This window comes from Truncatella angustata (assembly GCF_020726525.1).
Source record: "Truncatella angustata strain MPI-SDFR-AT-0073 chromosome Unknown BKA67scaffold_8, whole genome shotgun sequence".
Taxonomy (NCBI): Eukaryota; Fungi; Ascomycota; class Sordariomycetes; order Amphisphaeriales; family Sporocadaceae; genus Truncatella; species Truncatella angustata.
The window spans coordinates 437,418-453,502 of record NW_025763388.1 but is presented as its reverse complement, the minus strand read 5'-3'; the positions used below and the strand labels follow the sequence as shown (position 1 = coordinate 453,502).

The 16,085-nt window shown below is 52.7% G+C and overlaps 3 protein-coding genes across 3 annotated transcripts; 2 read left to right on the top strand and 1 right to left on the bottom strand.

Annotated features, from left to right (window-relative positions):
- Positions 1–1,951: 1,951 nt before the first annotated feature.
- Positions 1,952–3,968, top strand: BKA67DRAFT_577526 (uncharacterized protein). Its single transcript, XM_046103641.1, has 4 exons — positions 1,952–1,992; positions 2,046–2,315; positions 2,372–3,784; positions 3,839–3,968. Exons 2-3 carry the CDS (start codon positions 2,253–2,255, stop codon positions 3,497–3,499), a joined length of 1,191 nt encoding a protein of 396 aa, XP_045953969.1. The 5' UTR covers positions 1,952–1,992; positions 2,046–2,252; the 3' UTR covers positions 3,500–3,784; positions 3,839–3,968.
- A 734-nt stretch (positions 3,969–4,702) lies between these two features.
- Positions 4,703–7,110, top strand: BKA67DRAFT_577522 (chaperonin Cpn60/TCP-1 family). The gene is made up of 5 exons (XM_046103640.1): positions 4,703–4,872; positions 4,932–4,949; positions 5,027–5,075; positions 5,146–6,262; positions 6,321–7,110. The coding sequence occupies exons 1-5, from the start codon at positions 4,863–4,865 to the stop codon at positions 6,780–6,782; spliced, it is 1,656 nt and encodes a 551-aa protein (XP_045953968.1). The 5' UTR covers positions 4,703–4,862; the 3' UTR covers positions 6,783–7,110.
- A 535-nt stretch (positions 7,111–7,645) lies between these two features.
- On the bottom strand, positions 7,646–13,990 carry BKA67DRAFT_539316 (nuclear protein 96-domain-containing protein; the record flags this gene model as incomplete). The annotated part of the gene is made up of 7 exons (XM_046100613.1): positions 7,646–7,753; positions 7,811–9,424; positions 9,479–9,724; positions 9,849–12,308; positions 12,344–13,539; positions 13,659–13,769; positions 13,876–13,990. The coding sequence occupies 7 exons, from the start codon at positions 13,988–13,990 to the stop codon at positions 7,646–7,648; spliced, it is 5,850 nt and encodes a 1,949-aa protein (XP_045953967.1).
- Between the last annotated feature and the right edge of the window lie 2,095 nt (positions 13,991–16,085).

Sequence of the window (16,085 nt, the reverse complement as noted above, 5' to 3'; positions counted from 1 at the left end):
GACACTATTCTGTAAGTACATAATGGGACGGATGCGAGGGAAACTTTTGCATAGATCATTGGAGATTTTGGAATGGGTAGGAGTAGCAGGCGCAGAGACCTTGGGTAATTTGCCCCTCACTCTGCAAAATATACTACCATATATTTACCCATTGAGCTTTCATGTCACTTGACCTGAATTGACAAATCTGGCATCTATCATCACTCACGTTTACCACGTCAATTTATTGCAGTTCATGATGATCTCGAGCTGATACATGATTCATGAAGCGGAGGGTTTGGGAAATCATGGAGCCTAAGTGTCTGACTTGACTTCTCATTGCGGTTGTTCAATCCTGGGTTTCTAGGAGAGGTCCTTCGCACTTATGTGCCATGAGTGTTTGCGGTTGCCGGATTCACCAACGTGCTGTCCCAAACACTCTATTGAACTTACATCATAGGTTCACAGATGCCAAACGTCCTTCCAGCAGCGTTACATGTTCAGTCCCAAGTCCTCTCAACATTCTTCGACTTCGACTTTTTCTCTACTCACATTTCTTCTTCAGCTGTATTCTTCGAATTTTTGGGCTCATAGCGCACTCCGTTTGACTATTTCACGCAGGCACTTTTCAGTTTTGTTACAAAGTCATTCTTCATACCTCAAAACGAGGAAAGCCCGTTCAAGGACTAAAGGCGTTTCACGCCAAGCCATAAATTATGCAACTCTACAATCTGAACATTGCTTGCCTGATTGGTCTAGCAGCCGCAACGGATACAACATGCTTCATCACAAAGGCTGTACAGAACCGTTCAGCACCGGTCGTAACGAGTCCAACCACCGAATATTTGCCTCCTAATACATTCACCTTTCACGTACCACTTGTTGGTGAAGAATCCGTGGTCGCTCCACCATTTCAACCAATCCCTCTACCGCCATTCCCCCCAATCTCGCCAACTATAGCGCCAACTTTCACTTCAATTCCTGCGGAACCAATTTTTACTACCCAAATTTCTGGGGCATCAACAACCGATGTACCAATCGTTGTGGCAGGACTCTAAGCAGTAAGTTCTACTTAACCAATGGGTAACCGACCGCTATAGCTAATTTCGGCCAGTTATCATCTACGTTATGGTACTGTGACCACTTTTGCCTCACTGCACGGGAAACAGGATATCATCCCAGGAGTTCCATGACTAGGTGGGCGAGGCAACAGAGTAGACTGGAGTATTAGACATTGAACCCTAGGTACAGCACTAATATCGATTCACTAATGTTAAAATTTCGTCTTTCGTGTCCAAATTATCAGTAATTACTTAGCGTCGCTAAGAAGGATTCGCATGGAACATGCCTGCTTTCCATAATAATATGTAATTTGGCAGTTTAGTTTCTGCTTCTGTCTCGACACACTCACTACCGGTGGAAAGTCTGTCTTATATGGTCCATCAGCTTTTTAATTCACAGGCATGACATCTCAGTAGAACTCAGACGTGTGTCTGAAAGTTGCCCATCGGCGAAATCATGGCATGCTTGCAGCGTCAGAATTGTTGAATGGTCGACTGATGGGAATCTGAATTCTCAATCTTGTGCCGCCTGGTCATCTGTATAATTGCACACTGTTCTGCAGAGTACGATTTGACGTAGCTGCCTCTATTTTCTTTCTTTCTTTGGCGCTGTTGTTGATTAGCTTGAATGCATGACCAAGAGTCCTCTTAATTTGTATACTTGGCTTATAAATTATTGTTACTGTATCAACCACTAATTAGGCATTCAGCTCTATGTATTGTGCATTAGTGACGATACGGTCGATTGGCGTACTCAGTGTGGCTTTGCGATTTATGATAGGCGCCATTGTTTGTACATTTAGTAATGTGCATTTTTATCAAAAAACTGCCGTATTCCTCTGTTCTTCTTCAATTCTCCAAATTCTTGTAATATATCATTTGATGATTTTTTCCCTCTTCAATTTGCAGGTCTGTTGTGACACGACGCGGTAGGCGTGCCAAGCGCTGCCAGGTGGGTGCCACGCACACCCAACAAAAGACGCTAGACTAACTTCACGTTGACAGCCTTGGCTGTTGTTGCCGGCAACAATTCATCTATTACTACTTTCCGCCGAACGTCAAGCCACGAAAGTTTTCGGGGAAACCGGGATATCATTGCGGTGACCTCTGGTTGTTTGAGGCATGGTTGCTAGACTCTCCCTTTACATCGCCGTCTATGTGACTGAGTAGTCTGACCTTGGCAGTCTCGAACTGCGAAAGATCTCCGGGGATATGGTGAGAAACCATAGCAAGTCTCGCCATGGATGCAAGCAATGCAAGCGGAGGAAAGTGAAGGTGGGTGCAGTCGCGATCGGTGGTTCAATATTCACAACTGATGGGGAACCTGGTAGTGCGACGAGACCTTACCGCGCTGCAACCACTGCTTGCGCCGGCGGGAGAAGTGCTCATACATAGAAGAGTATGGGCACGAGGAGTTGGGCTCGCCCATGACAAGCACCACGCAGTTCAGCCAGCCACCGCCGCTGCCAGATGATATCAGTTCGTCCTTTGACGATGGTGCCGGAAAACTGTCCCAGTCGTATCTTATTGACATGGATCTTATCCATTTCTTCATCACGAGGACATACAGCACATTCTGGTCGCGGCCTTCGGGACAGCTCATCTGGCGGGACGTCGTCTTCCAGGAGGCATTGAGGCAGCCGGCCTTGCTGAACGGCATACTGGCTATTAGTGCCATACACAAGATAGTCACCACCAAGACGACCGCTGACTTCAGAATACTGACTCTGACGAAGCAGAGGGCAACCCTGGAGGGGCTCCTGGCGCTCCTCCCGTCTGTGGATGCCGAGAGCTGCAACGTGGTGTTTCCTCTATCCATGATCGTCTCGTACTGGGCGCTCGCATCGAACAACCTTCCGCGTGAGCTGAGCATTCTCTCGACGGACGCAGAACTCCACTTTGCTCCCGATACCGACCAGGATGTCGTCTCGGCATCTGCGCTGGACCAATTCATCGAGCTTGTCCGGAGGATCCAGCCTGTCAACGCGATAGTCCAGGCAGGACGCCACTGGCTGCTGCACGGGAAGTACGCGGAATTTACGTGGTCGCCAGATCTTGCTGACCTGCCAGAGCTTTCTGAGGAAACGGCCGACGTACTGGCACATCTCAAGTCCGAGTTTGAGGGGGAGGGCGAGGATCTAAGAGGCATGATAGATTCGCCCTCGCTGATGAGTCTTACCAGTCAGTTCAGACTCGCACGGTCTTCGGAGTGGTTCGAGCTGATCGTCGGCTGGGCGATCCAGCTGCGAGGGTCCTTTATTGGCCATCTGAAGAACCGGTGGCAGCCCGCGCTGATACTGCTGAGTTATTGGGCCGTCTGCTTCTACAGGCCAGATGGGCTTTGGTGGGCGTCAGGTTGGTCGGAGGCTCTGGTTGTGGAGATCGACGGTATTGTCAAGGGCGAGAGGTCACGGCTGCTCGACTGGCCGAAGAGATATCTTGACATCAAAGTGCCCTGAACGAATTTCGCAGGCCTGGTTTTCGTTTCATTTGAGTGAAGATAAATCCTGTGGACTATCAGGGTATAATTGCTATCTAATGAGTGCGATTATCTATCACCTTTCCCTACGACGCTGATTGAACAAAACGGAATGAACGTATGTGCACAGAAAGCCCGGCTCATGAGCCTGTTTCCCAACGAGTTGCAGGATAGTCAGACATGTCTGAAGAGGAACTTCTATCCTTCCTTGAAAAGTCCCCTGTTTCCGGACTTCGTGAAATGGAAGAGGGCCGGGTGAGAGATGGTGAGTGCGATAGAAGCCAACAGGACCATCATACAATTGTTTAGCCGGACGCAGGCAGCGACGAGTCACATGGTATCACTTCCGTCCGTACACGAGGGTGTTGCAGAGGTGCATTGTTGGAGCCGGCCACGGTTTTGGGACACGAGAAAAGGTCACAGCAAGATCACAACGAACAAACAACGGGGGGGGGGGGGGGGGGGGGGGGAATCAACATTCCAACGCCTGTATATGATACGTTTTTGACGACCGGTTCGGGATGAATGTTACACACCGAGACCCAGAATATTCGGATATATGGGCCTGAGAGCGAGGGGCTTTAGCCTGGTATGGCAAAGCGTGCGAGGGTTTGTATCATTAGGTGGCATAGAGTGTCCATATACTTAATCAGGTCCTATAGTACACGAGCCCCACCTGCAGTGACAGATTAAGCTGGATTGAGTTAGGTGTGCGAGGTTCGCGAGTGCGCAGTGGTGTGCCAACGGTTTTATCATGGCCTTCTCAGCCAAGTGGTGAACCTGTGTTAGTTGTTTCATAGTAGACTCCCGGATGTTGACGATAACGCAGTGCTCTCCCGAACCGTGTTTATACGGGAGAGGAAGATGCAGCCCACGACGTGCTCCAAGTTGGATGTACCGATCTGCCCCAGTCTCGTCCACGAACAGAACCAAGGAGAGCACCGAGGGCGCTGTATACTAGATGCAGACACCATGAGTTTCAAGCAGTCTTGGCGTGCGGGAGGCTCGAGACGACATGTATAAGGCGCATGTTGCAATGAGAAAGGCCGGTCTTGGTGTCTTGACGGGCGAACGAGAACGACGCACCTGCATGTGGGGTCGATTGTTTTTCCGGACCGCCAAAATCTTGGGGGGAGATTGGACCCGCAGAAATTCGAGAATTTGGGCGACCCTCGCACAGGCACAAGCACAGGCAGACGGAGGGGCAGAAGTAAACAGCTGTGGAACACGAACAGAACACCACATCTCGTGCAAGCTTTCCCTCAGTACTTTTGGCCTGCAGCTTCCTTTCCCAAGATCGCACTCTCCAACGCCAGGCTCTTACGAGCAGGAACCCCTTCAAGATGTCTCTGAGTACGAGCCCCTTGACTGCCCCACCATGTCCTATACCTCCTCGCTAACTGAAAGTTTAGATCTTGACCTCAACAATGGTACGTATGCTGCTGCACCGAGGGGGACGTGGGCGTGGCCGCCGACGGTCGAGAAGAGGAGTCGCTAACTGGAGCAGCTCATGTTATGAAAGACGAGCAGGGGCGACCTTTCATCGTAGTGAGAGAGTAAGCTCCATCATTGTTATCATGTCGACGTCTCACAGCAGGGGCAGTTCTGACAGCTCTCACCTCACAGTCAAGGCAAGAAGAAGCGCCAGTACGGCAACGAAGCTGTCAAATCGCACATCCTCGCCGCCCGAACAGTCGCAAACCTCGTCAAGACATCTCTGGGACCCCGAGGTCTCGATAAGATTCTCATCTCCCCCGACGGCGACATTACAGTCACCAACGATGGCGCAACCATCTTACAGCAAATGGAGATCTCAAATCACGTAGCCAAGCTGCTGGTGGAGCTCTCAAAGTCGCAAGACGACGAGATCGGTGACGGCACAACCGGTGTCGTCGTGCTGGCGGGCGCCCTGCTCGAGCAGGCTGCCGAGCTCATCGACAAGGGCATCCACCCCATCCGCATCGCAGACGGTTACGACCAGGCCTGTGACATTGCCGTCGCCGAGCTCGACAACATCGCAGACACCATCGAATTCAGCAAAACAAACACAGAGAACCTCATCAAGGTCGCACGGACGAGTTTGGGAAGCAAGATCGTCTCCAAGGCACACGACCAGTTCGCCCACATGGCCGTCGACGCCGTCTTGTCAGTCGCCGACCTGGAACGGAAGGACGTCGACTTTGAGTTGATCAAGGTCGATGGCAAGGTCGGAGGCTCATTGGAGGACTCCCTCCTGGTCAAGGGTGTCATTGTCGACAAGGACTTCTCTCACCCGCAAATGCCCTCCGAGGTCAGAGACGCCAAGATCGCCATCTTAACATGTGCCTTCGAGCCCCCGAAGCCCAAGACCAAGCACAAGCTTGAAATCACATCAGTCGAGGAGTACAGGAAGCTGCAGAACTACGAGCGCGAGAAGTTTATCGAGATGATCCAACAAATCAAGGATGCCGGCGCCAACCTCGCCATCTGCCAATGGGGTTTCGATGACGAGGCAAACCACCTGCTCCTCCAGAACGATCTGCCCGCCGTAAGATGGGTCGGTGGTCCCGAGATCGAGCTTATTGCTATTGCCACAAACGGAAGAATCGTGCCTCGATTCGAGGACCTGAGCCCCGAGAAGCTTGGTTCCGCCGGTATTGTGCGAGAGATGACTTTTGGCACCACGAGGGAGAAGATGTTGGTCATTGAGGAGTGTGCGAACACAAGGGCTGTCACTGCTTTCATCAGAGGCAGCAACAAGATGGTGAGTATCGCCTGTCTCATGCTGATATACTACTACAGTGCTAACCTGCGTTTCACAGATCATCGACGAGGCCAAGAGGTCTCTGCACGACGCTCTCTGCGTGGTAAGAAACCTGGTGCGCGACAACCGTGTCGTCTACGGAGGTGGTGCTGCCGAGATTGCTTGTTCGCTAGCAGTCGAGGACCAGGCTACCAAGACCCCTGGCCTGGAGCAGTACGCCATGCGCGCATTTGCCGAGGCCCTCGACGCCGTGCCCATGGCCTTGGCAGAGAACAGTGGTCTCAACCCCATTGCCGCCCTTGCTGAGGTCAAGTCGCAACAGGCCACGGCCGGCCCTGAAGTGCGAGGCAGGCTGGGTGTGGACTGCATGAACAAGGGAAGCAACGACATGAAGCAGGCGTTCGTTATCGATCCCCTCATCGGAAAGAGGCAACAGCTCATGTTGGCAACACAACTGTGCCGCATGGTGCTGAAGATCAACAACGTGATCATCAGTGGCTCCGGCGATGATGACTACTAGACATGATAATTATCCACAAAGGACTCGGGGCTACACAAAATAGGCATATCCATGATGTGCTCATGAATGAGATAGATAGACTAATGTACAGTCACGAAGCCAAATGACAAGACTTGATCATGACCATTTTATGGGCTAAATACAACCCACGGACTTGTGTAAAACTAACCGTGTGAACCGTGGCGGCGATACATGAGGACCTGCTGTGGTTCCCCATGATGGCACTCGAACCTCGACATCAATCATGCAAGAGGCTACAGTGGCGCGGAAACGGTAGTGCCAGCATAGATATAGATTAACCTTTTGGGAGTGTTTCTCCTCTAATCTGCTTTCCTGCCTAATGGTTTTCACCATCATGCCTTGCGACGGTGGTGATCGAGGCCCCAGGCCGGAATCGCAATCTCCTCCCATGTGCCGTGTGCTACGTCAAGAGGGACGAGCAAGAGCAAAGAGACACTTGTTTTCGCCACGGGCGCCGGTTTATGATTTGTAATATATGCACGCTTGCTATTCGTTCAACCGACAACTGGCATATTTCATGGTTATTACGATCAATGTCTGGGGCAACGGCTAGAATACTCCATCTAGAATCAATGTGAAAATCGTATGATTTGTGCTATCTAATCGACTCTGGAATACCAACTCGACCAGGCCCCTTTTTTCCTTTCCATACGCTATCGTATGATACGCAGACCGCACACATGCTGGGTTTCAAGCCTCAACCCTGGCTTCCGGAAAGCCACTGACTGCATTGTCCCAGAGTCACATGTTTTTGACTTCCAGGTTGCCTCTTGGCATTCACTCCGCTCCATTCAGGAGTGTGCCATTATATAATTGTACAACCCATATCCCCCTCCACAAAATTAGTGCCCGGCCATGACATTGTGGTAATGTGACCAAGCAAGATCGCGGCTGTGGCGGAGCAGGACGTCCTCAGTAAGCGGCAGCTTGAGAATTCGCTGATGATCCATCTGGTGAAGTGTTAGCCTGCCAAATCTGCCATCACAATTCGGGACAGTGTAACATACCTTTCCGCTCTTGGCCAAGTCGCTAACCACCTTGGCAACCACTTCGGCCATGTCCGTCAAAGCCGCATATTCCACAATGCCAGCTTCAGGTGTGTTGCCATGCATCGCGGGCAGACCTTCCAATAAGCCACTGATGAGAGCCAGAGGTGGCTGTTCGTGACGGCGTTGGAATCCCACCAGCTGAAGGAATGCTTTGTAGACTTCACCGCCAAGATTCCAGTCGGCCACTTGTGACTGGCGGCCATCGAATTGTTGGAGCAAGTCCGCGAGAGCATTATAATCGCGTTCAATGACGGCAACAGGGGCGACTTCCTTGATGAAAGTCTGATGAGCCTCGGCGAATGACTCCGAGCGTAGAAGACATTGAACTTCTCCAGCGGCATCCTTCTTGACGCTACGCATGTAGAGAGCCTTTGCATGCCAGATCCATCGACTCGGGATCTTCAGCTTGTCGGTCAGCTCCCTGAAACTCTCAGATTGCTCGTCGCCAATCAGGCCAGCATGGCGGCACAGATGTTCTTGGATAGCCTTTGATCGGGCGTCCGGGTCAGCCAAGTGTAAAGTAACAAATGCAGCCTCCACCCAGCTACCCTCATTCGTGAGCTGTGAGGCAAAAGAGATGGTAGCGGCGTCCGACTTTTCAGTCGCGTTGTTCCCGAAAGAAGCCTTCCCGGTTGCCGCCAGGGCCTGGCCAAGCTGCCATGTCAGACGGTAGTCGAGAGGAGAGAGCTGCGAGTTCTCGGGTCGCAGAATTGACTCGAGGTCAGCATGCTTGTTAGAATAAAGCTGCAAGAGACCCCAGAGTAGGTCCTCCCGGTCGGCCTCCTTAGGGTCATCCCAGATGCTGCCGATGCCTTGTTCGACGAACCACGCTGAAGGATGCTGTTCCCTGTCTTGTTCGTAGTCTTCCTTGAATTTCTCAACTGCATCCGCGATCGCATCCTCGGAAGAGCTGGCATACCAGAGACGGAGACCGAAGGCTTGCTTCCAGTTGAGACCGAACTTGTTTGAGATGATGAATGAGTCGGCGCGGTTCTCTGAAGGGCCACTTTTCGTGCCTTCGCAAACGCATACGTTCCCGCTAAGCATCTCATATAGCGCCCGGATAGGTTCTGAGAATTCCGAAAGTATGCTGCCAGACTGCCACTCTCTAATCTGTTCTCGCATGTCCCGCTTGACGCTGTCCCCCGTGCCAATCAAGGCAACCAGAGTAGCCAGGCGGAAATTTTTGCCATCCAGGAGGTGCTTACAAGCTTCGGCAACACGGTGACCGGATAATGCAGCAAGGGCCTTCTCCTCGCTGGTGCCGGCCATGGAAATACCCTTGTTGGACTCAGCTTCGACCATGCTTTCCCAAAAGCGAGAAAGAGATTCGCGTCGAATCCTCTCGGCGGCATCCGGGCGATTCTGAAGCTCGGCAGGGATCTTGACGTTATCAAAAAGCGTGCTGGCAAGCTCCCAGACAAGCTTTTCGTGGTCGGCAGCGGGGTTTTTGGCACCTGTGTCTGTGGCGAATTCCTTCAGGCTGACCCTAGGACCCTGTACGGTAGGTACGCCATTATCCAGGTAGATCTGGGAAAGTTCGGTGTGGGCGCGGATTGCTTTCGCAGACATCTGATTGTTTATTAGTCTTGGGGCCTTGGATAAGTGATATAATGTTGGGCTTACTTCATTGGAGAATCTTGCAATCCGGATGTCCTGAGATTCAAAGTTGAAGTTATTCTTGGTGACTGTCATCAGGCCATTCTTCTCGGTGATGCGACCAGATCTGCCGAACGGGGTCGCCTGGGGATTTGCGGCAAAGACTAAAGTGCCGTTGGGACCCCATGTAGGGCGGAGTGTGTCGTGCCAGGTTCTCTCCTTCTCGTCCAAGTCATTTTCGTCGAGAGCTTTTGTCATCCTCTTGTAGGGCCACTAGAATAAACACACAATTTAGCAGTGAAACACAATTATTTTATTCAATGTGATATAGGTTTGTGAAGCAGAAGCTTTCATGTAATCGAAAATTGTATAGGGAGAGGAACTAATAACAACCGACCTTTACATTTCCTGGTCGAACAGCGGGTTGAGGTTTCTCAACCGGAGTCTTGGCATGATCGAAAATCGATTTCATCAAGTCAATGCTAGTAGCAAATCCACGACTGTCCGATACAACTCGCTTCTTGGTGGGTGATTGCAGTTGTATGCTGTCCTTCATCCGGTAGTTGTCGGCTTCTTGGTTCTCCTTGAGCCGAGCTCGATCCCTTTTCTGGGGACTGACAGTCTTCTGCAACATATCCATCCAGTCGTCGCCAGCAGTCACTGTGACTTTGGCCGGGGTAGCGGAACCTTTTATGGCGCGCATCCGAGCTCTCATGATCCCGGCAGGCGTCTCTGCAACAAACTCCATCTGGCTAGCAGCAAACGAGTCCTCATCCTGCTCCGCGGCATGATGGCGTCCAAGGTCAGCACTCGCATCCTGTTCCTCAAACGATCCATATTCTTCATCCATCTCGTCTTGTGCAACAGGCACAAGAGCTCTGGAAGTAGAACCCACGGAGCGACTACCTAAAAAAGACGACCGAGCACCATCGACTTCCGCCATTTCTTCTACACTCTCCTCGTCGTCTTGGCGCTCGGCTGCGTCGAATGCACCCGGCAATGAATGTTGGCTGCGTCGGAAGTCGAAGGTGATATCGTCCTGGTCAAAGTCAGGATGTGCCGAAGGTGACGGGGACGCGGAGTCATGCCTTGGAGGTTCTGCTGTATCCATGGATGGATCGGCTTCGAAGTCCTCGTCATCTTCGTCGTCATAGTCCAAGCCATACCTAGTGAAATGGTCCACGGAAAAGGTCCATTCACCAGTCGACTCGTTGTAACTTTCGAAGTGAGTGTTTTCGATACGCGACAAGCGATCGATGTGCTTCTTCAATGAGGCAGCAGCCTTGCCGCGGGTCTTAGCTGCACGTGGCCAAGAGTTCTCCAGGTTGATGAGTGAGGGGACGTTCAGTCCCTTTCCGACCTGTGGCTTCTTGGCAGGGTTCGGGTAGACTGTGCAAGACCGAATATCGAGGACGATGATGTTGTCGTACAGATTGTCAATATCAATTTGCGTGAGGTCGACAGGCACTTTGAACATGACCCATCCAGAATTCTTCCGGCCGACCTTGAAGTTCGAGACCTTCTGGCGCTGAACTCTGTTCATGGCTTGGATCTCCTCCTTGCTGGGTTCCATCCAGTATTCGCCAAGTTCCTTGTCGGCAGCGGTAGCCGACGGGCTCGGTGCTGCTGGGCTGGCGATTTCCTCTTCGTGTACAATGGTCAGGCTCGTGGACTGCTCTTCGACATTGACTGCTTTGGATCCGTTTGTCCCATTCGTCTGAGGACGGATGTAGCCAAGTTCTTCCGCGCTCGGTGTCGAGTTGCCTGAAGCACTCGGGCCATCAATGGCCTTTGGCGCCTCGTGAACATCAGTGTCGAAGCTCACGCGCTTACTGAGCTTGCGAGAGCCGTTCGTAGTCTCATCCGGTACCTTTGTAGGGGTGGAGAACAGATCGCTCCGCAGCTCACGATTGATGACAAGTTTCTTGACGTTGCCACCCGTGTATCGTGGGCCGGTGCTGGCGGAGAACGCGCCAGGAGCCAGCAGACTGTCCTCAACGTTGAAGCTGCGACGAAGGTTGCTAACGGAGACGCTTTTGCCGAGACTTCGACCCAGACTGCTGCCACCTATGAGACTTTGCGACAAACCACCAGGAGTACTAGCAGCGCTGGACGGGCTGTTGGGTGTGCCATACGTGCTGTACGAAAAACCAAAGCCTCGCTTTTGTGGTGTGGCCATGCGAGAAGCGGAAGCCGGGTTCAGCTTGTACATGGGTAGGATAGATGGCTTCCTAGCCGGCTTCTTGCTTGAGAGAGGTGTGGCAAGAGGACCAGGATCGTTGCTGGGAGCAGCGAGATTGCCAAAGAGAGATCCTGTACCGTAGGCGGAAGGATCATTGACACTAGCAGTCAATGTTTGTTGACCTTGCTGGTTGTTCATTGAATTGCTGAAGATGGAGTTACCCAAAGTGTTTTGTGGTTGTTGGTTGGTAGAGTTTCCGAACAAGCTACTTCCCTGCTGTGCATTATTCTGACCACCAAACAAACCACCACCGGTTGACTGAGTGCTTTGACCGAACAGGCCGCCGGGTTTGTTCTGGGTAGAGTTGTTCAGACCACCGAAGAGACCTCCACCAGGCTGGTTCTGTGTCTGTTGTTGCCCGCCAAACAAGCCACCTCCTTGGTTGTTGGCCGGGGTGCTGGTGCTGTTACCAAAGATACCGCCACCAGTTGTGCCGGCCGGCTTGTTGCCGAAGAGTCCTCCAGCTTGCTGGTTGTTTGTGCCGAAAGCATTGTTTTGAGTACCTGCGGTATTGTTTCCGAAAAGACCACCTCCCGTGTTGCCGGCAGTGCTGCTGCCGAACAAACCGCCTGGCTTGGCTTGCTGCTGGTTGCCGAACAATCCACCACCGGATGACTGGGCGTTGTTTGTGCCGAAGGCGCCACTTGCACCAAACCCAGTGCTTTGTTGCTGCTGCTGTTGGTTGTTGCCGCCGAAAAGCCCCCACCAGTGTTTGTGGCGGCTTGCTGGGTGTTGCCAAAGAGCCCACCCCCGGCTGTGTTGCTAGCTCCGAAGCCGGTGCTCTGCTGTTGCTGCTGCTGTTGAGGCTGCTGCTGCTGCTGGGTGTTGCCAAAGAGCCCACCACCGCCAGTAGCTGGATTATTGGCCGTGTTGGTGCCGAAACTGAAGCCGGTCCCGGCGGGTTTGGCGGCTTGAGCACCGAACAGTCCGCCCCCAGCCGCGTTGTTTGTGCCAAAGGCACTGCTAGTAGCGCCGGTGTTCGTACCGAAGCCAGTTGAGCCGGTGTTCCCAGCAGAGCCGAAAAGCCCGCCAGAAGGTGGTGCAGCCGCGTTTGCCGCACCACCACCGAACAGTCCACCGGTCGCCGCAGGTTTGGCCCCAAAGAGTCCTCCTCCGGAAGTGCTGGAGCCGAAGCCGGTGTTGGCGGTATTCGAGCCGAAGCCTGTCGAGCCAGTGTTGCTCGATCCAAACAATCCACCACCAGAAGTGGCGTTGTTGGTCGAACCGAAGGCGCTTGTGGTTGTGTTGGCGTTGGTGTTCGTGTTGGCGCCAAAACCACCTCCAAAGCCGCCTCCGAAGCTGGGACCGGCACCACTACCAAAGCGACGGTTCTGTGCGTAGTCGGCAAGTCGCAGTTCTTCGGCAGAGAACTTCTTGTAGGGTTCCTGGAAGAGAACGTTCTGAAACGAGTTCTGCGCGAGACTAGCGGCAGACTCTTTTTCTATTGTAGGCGTGAATGGTGTGGTTGCAGTTCCAGGGGCATCACCAACAGGACCTCCCAAAGCTGTACTTGCAGGAGCATTGAATGCGCTGCCCGTGTTTCCAAATGTGTTTGTGGTGCCACCGCCGCCAAAAAGGCCACCAGTGCTTCCAGTTGCAGACGTCCCGAAAGCGGGCTTGTTTGCAGCGTTGCCAAAAAGCCCGCCGCTGTTGGCGTTGCTACCGAAAGCACTCGTCGTCGTGGGCGCGGCGGGGGTGCTGCCGAAGCCGCCTCCAAAGCCAGTACCTGATGTAGAGGCCGGGTTGCTGGAGCCGAATAAGCCACCACCGGCGGACGCTGTGGTACCAAAAGCAGGCTTGTTCGCCGCGGCGCCGAAGGCTCCAGAGGTGTTGGAGCCGAATCCGCCTGGAGGAAGAGACATGTTAGCATTGCCTTTTAAAATGTGAACCTTTTGTGGTGGAAGAAGAGGAAAAAGAAGAAGAAGCAGAAGAAGACATGTCGGTTGGATATTGCATATTGCATACCTGAAGCAGAGCCGAAGCCACCTCCAGTGTTGCTGCTAGAACCGCCAAAGAGGCCGCCACCAGTAGTGGTGTTGGTGGCACCAAAGGTGTTGGGCGTGGAGCCAAAAGCACCTAGGAAGCTGGTCAACGATGTTCTCGTTGGGTGTTGATTGCGAGGGGTAGCGGAAGGAGAGGGGGGATGCGAGGGAGGGAGAGGGAGGCGGAAGATGTGACGTACCTGTGTTCGCGGTTGTGTTACTGGTGTTGTTGGTGCTGCCAAAGCCACCGAAACCAGTGTTGGTGTTGGTGTTTGTATTGGAGCCGAAGCCTCCAAATCCTCCACCGAACGACATTATGGCGATGTCGCAGAGCTGTTCGATGAGGGAGGTGGAGGGTGTTGTCGCAAGAGAAGAGCGCGTCAGACGCGTGTGGGATGGATACGAGAACCTCGATTAAGGTTCCGGAGACATGGGATGACCAAGTGCGATGGATGCAGATATGCGATTACAGCACTTCCCTAGCTCTTGCTCTTGATCGCTACACGCCAAGGAGAGGGCGCGTGCTGGGTGTGTTCTTCTTGCGAAGTCGATGCAGAGCTCGGTCTTGTTCTCCCAGGTGCGCTCTGCAAGGGTGATGGAGATGTGAGGATGGGAATTTTCGGCGGTGCGCAAGCGATCAAACCCGGACCTATACGGATTGACCAGGACGACTGACGAAAAAACCGACAGGGCACGAAGAACAGTAGTCAAGAGAAAAAGACAACAAAAGACTACTTGCTTCGATGCAGGTCTGGGAATGGATAAGAAGGACAGACACCGGTTTGGGGTGGGTGTTGTGATGCTGCCTTTGCAGTTGAGGTCGGAATTTAATACCAGACGGCTGGGGGCAGGCGAGACAGACGAACAAAGGGCCAGCAGAATTTCTTGAGGTCTCGGGCAAAGGTATGGGAAGTTTGGCCAGGATCTTGATCGGCTCAGCTCCAGCTCCAGCTTCAGCCAATTCAATCTAACTCAGAGGTCCCCACCAAAGGTCCAAAAAGTCGGGCAAAGGTCACGCCTTGGGGGCCGACCACTGAACAGTGAGCACTGAGTTTGAAGAACACCGCACGCTGGCCACAAACAAGTGAGCTGGACGGCTGCTGACAGCGTCTTGGGACAGGTGGCTATTGCTGGCAGAACAGAATTGAAGCTCGAGTCCAACACATTGGGCCCACACAAAGCTTTTAGGCTCGAGGGTAGTCGGAAGTCTCATTCAGGTCTCAGGCACATCATAGGTCTCCAACTAGAAATCACTTCACAGCAAGACGCGCGATCGATGCCAAACTTTGGAGCCGGGAGGATCACGATGCACTATTTGTCTCTGTCTTCTTTCTACCCTGGTGTCTGTGATGAACACAAGGAAGGAGAAGAAGACCAAGAACAAAACCGTCCCAGATTGTCCCCGACTGGCAAGCTTTAATACTCTGGCTCCCAGGCTTTGTGTGTGAGTAATTTGTGCTGCTCTACCAATCATGCGCTGCTTTTCCTGCGTCGATTGTTAAGCAAGGCAGATTTTGAGGTGGGTGCCTGCTGAGCACAAAGTACATGCGTGATACTGCATACAGTGCATGTCTACCGTGTCTCTTCCTGTCGCACACTGTCAATCGCTACGTTGTACCGAGTTCGAGCTTTCAGTCAGTAGTTAACCAAGCTCTCAATTGAAAAACTTTTGGGGAGTTTTTTTTTTTTGGTGCGACGCGCTCAAGTCGCGACTGCCCCTCGGCTGTCCTGGTCGTTTTCGCGATCTCACACCAAGCCACAAACCCGAGACCCAAGTCAACTAACACGCGCCAGCGTTCCTTTGTCCAGCACCCAAACCACCCAAAGCATCATCCCCCCGGTCTCCAATTAATCTAGACTCTCGGCCATGATGTTGTAAATCCATTTGCATTCGTTCAAGCCCTCATTCCACACTGCCGTATTGTTGTTTACATTGATCAAGCTCTCCCGTATGACCCGAATGACGCTGCCGTTCTTATTCTTGCTTCGCCAAGCTTTGGTCTGAGCTGTATGTGATATTGTTTTCTGTTGCCACACAGTCCACCTACCTACACCCACGTGCGCACCCTTCCTTGCATATCCAAGCCCTGAGCAGTTGCGCTGCTTGCGAATACTATTGCCCCGCGTACTTGCAAGCGGTGTGTGCTCGACCCCAAGGGTACCCCTTCTCGCAACTTTCGACAAGACGCGACACCAAGTCGACAAAACGTATACAAGACGACGCTGCCTAAGGCACTCGGAGCCGTCGCGACCTTCCACAGTCTCTCGAGTAGCCATTCGCCCATCCCTCGGCGCGGACGTAGCATCTAGCTGCCGCACGCGCAACCACTCACAATGGCGGCATATGGCGGCGCCAGTAGCATGATGGCCAATTACAACGACACGAGAGGTCCAATAGACCGCGATTCGA